Here is a 6000-nt window from a genome sequence, read left to right on the forward strand (position 1 = left end):
CCATGTGGTCCACATCCAAATCAGACAGTCTACTTCAGGCCCGTGAAGAATATGATGAAGGCACCAACTGTAATACGGGAAACTTTAATGTAGAAGATACCAGCTCCTAACCATAACGACAGTCTGTTCCAAAGGCTGTGGAACCGATGTCGAAGATTTACTAGAAGATGATTTTGATGTAGATGGACTCCTTCCGAAGGCTTTTTGGAGTGCTTGTCTGACTTATCCAACGACTCTTGTAAAGAGGATTTCAACAGACCCTTATCCACGAGTTTTCTTTTCCTCTCATGCAACATTCTGGAGCTAAAGAAGTGGGATATAGCACAGCTTTCCTGCACATGTACCTCACCTAAACAGTAAGACACATTCAGTATGTCCATCAGTTATAGACATCGTTTGCCCAAATCTTGGGCACTTTTTAAAGCTAGACTTGGCTTTTACCTTCTCCTGCTGAGACATATTTTCAAAGGCAAATATTAACTATTAATCACAGCAACAATGCCCTGTAAATAAAAGAGGGCTCTAACAGTAATATGCACACAAACCAACTAGTAAAGCCTTGAGAAATAAAGGCTCTGAGAAAATTAGCTATTAATATAAATTTTTAGCCAAGAGAAACTATCTGCCCTGTAAATGAAAAAAAAGGGCTGTAATTCAACAGATGATACACACATGCAATGTAATGCTATAGGTAAGAAAAAAGGCATTAAAACACAGCCACTAACATCTAATTTAAATATTAGTATAAGATAACTATGTGCCCTGTGAAAAAGAACGGCTGTAATTTAATACAAATACACTCAATATGATACTAAAGATAAAGAGAAAAAAAGGCCTAAAAACACGGCCACTTTCTTCTCAGTAATTTAACGGAGATCAAGATAGGGAGAAAAAAAGGCCTAAAAAAGATGGCCCTAATAACTAACTATATTATCTAAATAATCTATATACAGACTTAACACTCTAAGCTATTTTAACAGTTATTTGTGAGAAAAAAATATATTCACTGGCCAGAGCTGGTGAACGTCCAATCAAGCTGCATCAGCAAAGGAGATCTGGGGAAGGTCAAGGTGAATCATGGGATAGGGAGTTGGCCTCGAGCTGGTTGAAGACCTTGAGCTTTTGCAGTTGGCCGAGTCTGAGGCAAGGATCGGCTCCAAACCCATCAGTAAGAATGAACGGCGAGATAGAACAACTTCACATGCAATATTAATTATTGTTGTGCTATTTATTCACACTAACAAATTTCATGTTTCTTTAAACATCTTGATAACTAAGCAGCACAAACAGAAATGCTTACCATCATATGAAAGCTCTGAAGTGGAATAGCAAACTACTGCAAAAGTGTGCAACTTGAGTGGTTGTGGAAATACCGTAAGTTGTTTACAAAATATTGTAAATTTTATAGTTAATGTGTTTACGATGACTTATAAAATCCAGTTTAGGATCTAGAATCTAAAGAATATGATGACTATAAAAATAGTTTGTGCTGAAGAGTTCAGTATTTACACTTCATAATTAGCAACTGTGGTTCCAGAGATATTAACATTTAACATGCAAGGACAATTTGATTTTTTATCAAAAAGTTTGGGCTCTACACACTGAAAGTTACAGTGCAAACTTCAAGAGCTCTTATGAAGGGAATGATTTAAGGGAACTTGCACAGAGGCAGAAAGTAAAAGATTATACCATAACACTTACCCAAGATCTTTAAAGATTCGGGGAACTTCTTCATCAAACTTGGAGTCCAGTACCTCAACATCTGGAATCAGGAAGCTGCATATAAAAGAAAATATTCGCAGAAAGTCTTTGTTTGATGGACACTGAAGACTCTTAGGAGCCACTGCAAAGCCATGCTCTCCAAGAAACTGAAACAGAAGAAATCAGGTTTATCTTGTTAAATACAAAATTATTTCAAGCCAAATATTTCTAAACTTCAAGTTCTTTACTGCAAAACCATGCTTTTTTCTACAACTGTGTGAAGTACTCATTAACAACCAATCTACAACATGAAGCAATTTCGTTGGAAAAACAGAAGAACAGTTGTGTACACTTACCATAAATGTAGATGTTCGAGTGTATTCACTGTTGCAGTCATCACATTTGGGATATCTGCTTGCAGTAGCCCTCAGTCGACCTGATTATCAAAGTCTTGACACCTGCATTGGTTGCTGTCTCATACTCCATGACGTCAAGTAGTCAGAGGTATAAAGCATGCAGCTAACGCCTTTACATCAGTTTTTCTTACCCCAAATGTCAGGTGCCCCCTTAAAGGGAAGCAATTAAATATATATATATATATGCAAGGTTATACCGCCAACAAAAAAGCAAATACACCAAAAAGCTTTTAAGAATAGTAAAGTAGAATAGAGGTATAGCCAAAAGAAGTCAGGGGGGCTAGAGGGAGGGTAACCAGGACTTCAACAGTGAATACACTCCAACATCTACATTTATGGAAAGTGTACACAACTGTACTAAGTTCTTCGTGTTTCACTGTTGCAGTCATTACATTTGGGTAGATTCCCAAAGCTAAGGATGGGAGGAGGAATTTAGATAGTATTAGAACCAGCTATAAGGCCGTGCAAGACTGCAGTGGCAAAACCAGCTCTGGATTTAGAGAAAATAGGCAAATGGTAATGCTTGGTGAAAGTATGTACAGAACTCCAGGTAGCAGCTTCTAGGATGTCCCTGGTAGGGCTACCTCTGAGAAAGGCTGTAGAGGTAGATGCAGCCCTGGTTGAGTGTGGTCTTATCCCCTGTGGGACAGGTTTTCCATGGGGCTTATAGCAGACATGAATGCAATGGCCTATCCATTTAGAAATGGTTTGCTTTGAAATGGCCTTCCACTCTGCCCCTGCAGCAAGTGCCACCAGCAGTTGCTCAGATTTCCTTTGAGGTTTAGTCCTGTCCAAGTAAAATCTAAGTTATCTGTGCACATCTAAGGAATGCAGTATCGGTTCCCCTTTGTTCTGTGGATTAGAAAATAATGTTGGCAAATGAATGGACTGATTAAGAGCCACACTGGATACTACCTTGGGCATGAAGGAGGGATTGGTCCTGAGGGACACCCATTCTGCATGAAAGATGATGAAAGGCTCCACTGTCATAAGGGCCTGTAATTCAGACACCCTTCTTGCTTAAGTGATTGCTAAAAGGAAAGCTGTTTACCAAGAAAGGAATTTTAACTCTGCACTTGCAGCTGGCGCAAAAGGAGGCAGAGTGAGTTTTTCCAATAGAAAGACGAGGTCCCAGGCTGGAAATGGGGCTCTCCTGGGTGGTCTTAAGTTTTTGGACCCTCTGAGGAACTGGTTGAGCAGTGGATGACAGAAGCGGGGTGGTTGGGGTGGTTCTGCGTTGTAATGAGCTGAAATGGCTGAGACATGAATTTTGATGGAGGAAAAAGAAAGGCCCTTGTGAAGCATCTCAGTTAAGTATTGAAGAATCTGACGTAAATTGGGCGCTGCTGTGTCCATCCTTTGTGTCTGGTTCCAGGAACAGAATCTTTTCCATGTTTTAGCATAAGATTTTCTAGTACTAGGCATCCTTGCCTCCAAAATGACATCCAACACTGGATTACTGAGGGATGGCAATAGAGAGGTCAAGTAATTAGCCAGGCTGCCAGGTTCAGGGTTTGAAGCTGAGGATGCAGAAACTGGCCTTCCTGCTGGGACAGCAGGGTAGGGGTCTGAGGCAGGTGCCATGGTGCGCAAAAGGGGGTACCAGTGTTGGGGGGGGCAGTCTAGTGCAATCAGTATTGTCCTTGGTTTGTCCTGTTTGAGCTTTAGTAGTACTTTGGAGAGGAGAGGCAGAGGAGGAAAGGCATAAACTGATAGATTTCAACAGTTGAAGGACAGGGCATCCACTTTCCAAGCTTGTTTGTGGGGAGTCCTTGAGCAGAAATTGTCCAAATGGTAGTTCTGGGGGGTGGCAAACAGGTCTATATCTGTGTTCCCCCATTTGTTTATCAACATGTTGAAAGTCTTTGGTTACAGTTTCCACTTGTGTGGGTCCATGAGATTTCTGCTTAGTTCGTCTGCCAGTGTATTTAGCTTTCCTGGCAGGAACTGAGCCTGTAGATGTACTTGGTAGCTCAAGACTGTGCTCCACAGAGCCATGGCTAGTCTGCAGAGGGGTTATGAAAGGCCCCCCCCCCGATTCTTAATGTTCCACATAACAGTGGTGTTGTAAGTCCTTACCATTAATTGCCCTGGAAGAATGTGGTCATTGAAAGCTGTCAAAGCATTCTGTACAGCTAACATTTCTTTTTGACTGATATGCAGGTGCATTTGACTTGGGTTCCATTTGCCCTGAATGCACTTCCCTGCCAGGTGAGACCCCCATGTATAGTCTGATGCGTATGTTGACAGGGTTTGGGCAGCAGTGGGTAGTGTGAATGGTAGTCCCTTGTTTTGGTGACAGGCTTCTGCCCACCAAAGGAACAATAACTGTAGGCAAGGTATGATGGGAATCATTGCTTCTAGATCCTGAGAATGTTGACACCACAGGCTTTTTAGACACCATTGTAGATTCCTCATATGCAGTCTTGCATATGGAATTAGGAGAATGCAGTTGGCCATGAACATCAATGCTTGCAGTATTTGCCTTGCAGATAGGAGGATTTTTGGTGCCATTAGTTTGAAGTAGGCTCTCAAATGAATTTGTTTCTCTGGCGTGAGGAAAGCCATCTGGGAAGTTGCGCTCAAGCTTGCTCCCAGGAATATAATTTGTTGACAGGGTACAAGATATGATTTCTTTTCATTTATGGTGTACCCCAGACAAGTTAGCACCTTTTGTACAAATGCCAGATGATTCAAAAGTATGTCCTGGCTTTCTGCCTGAATTAGACAATCGTCCAGGTATGAGTATATTTGAATATTTCTTTGCCTGCAAAATGCAATGACTGGAGCTAGGCACTTTGTGAATACCCTGGGTGCAGTGCAGAGAACTGCTAGTGCATGTAGCCTGCTTTGAAATGTAGGTATCTTCTGCAAGATTCCCTGATTGGGATGTGCAGGTAGGCTTCCATTAAATCCAGTGTTGCCAACCAGGCACATCCTTGCCTACCATAGGAAGAAACCGGAGAAGAGTTAGCATTTTGAATTTTGGGATCACCAAAAAGTAGTTTAGGAAAAAAAGGTCCAGGATAGGATGCCATGAGTTGTCTTTTCTGGGTACCAGGAAAAGTCTTGAGAAGAAACCTTGTCCTTTTTCCTCTTCTGGTGCAGTCTGAAGAGCCTTTATGCTTAAGAGAGAGAGTACTTGCTTTTGAGCCTCTGCTAACTGATTTTGGGGTAGATCTGGCAAACTGTTTGGGGTTGGTAACGTGTGGAAGGGAAATCTGTATCCTTGGGAAACTATATTTAAAACCCATATGTCCTGGCAATTAGTTCCCAGTTTTTTGTCTGCAGAGCAATCTTTCCCCCTAAAGAAGCAGTCAGTTGAGAAGGACTTGGAAGTTTTAAAGTCAAGTTATTGAGACAGTTTACCATAGAGGGGAGTCTTACTACTCCCTGATTTGGAAGTAGGAGCCCCCCACTGCTTACTCCTGTGCGTACCTTGGAAATTAAGCCTGGGTGTTCTGCTGGTTCTGGGTTTGGACTGAGAAGGCCTGGAAGAGGCAGGAAATGACCAATTCATAGAGGGCCAATGCATACTAAATCTTGAAGGCTGTACCTGTAGGAAATCTTTAACTGTTTGCATAGATTTAGTTTTTCCTCCATCTTTTTAAGTATTACTTCTGCTTTGTTGCCAAACAGGTGGTCCTAATTTAAGGGAACCTCCAGCAATTTAGCTTTAACATGATCTGGCAGAGATTGCTCCTTAAGCCAAACATGCCTTCCAAGTACAGACCCAGTGACAGCAGCCCTGCAAGATGCCTCTAGTGAATCAAAACCACTATGTTTTCCAACTTGTTCAGCAGAATACATTAAATCCTTATTTTCAGCACAGTCAGGAATCAAAATAACTTTCTGTTTAAGCTGACACTAACATATGAAACTG

The 6000-nt window shown here is 41.6% G+C and overlaps 1 protein-coding gene across 1 annotated transcript in view; it reads right to left on the minus strand.

Moving 5' to 3' along the window:
- NDC80 (NDC80 kinetochore complex component) overlaps positions 1-6000 on the minus strand; it is a 2583329-nt gene that overhangs the window by 2408646 nt on the left and 168683 nt on the right. Inside the window, exon 2 of the mRNA XM_044071081.1 lies at positions 1702-1868. Coding sequence (XP_043927016.1) covers positions 1702-1868 — 167 coding nt within the window. The remainder of the gene's footprint in view (positions 1-1701; positions 1869-6000) is intronic.

The sequence above is a fragment of the Protopterus annectens genome, chromosome 5.part0, assembly GCF_019279795.1.
Source record: "Protopterus annectens isolate FY-2018-M chromosome 5.part0, PAN1.0, whole genome shotgun sequence".
NCBI lineage: Eukaryota > Metazoa > Chordata > Ceratodontiformes > Protopteridae > Protopterus > Protopterus annectens.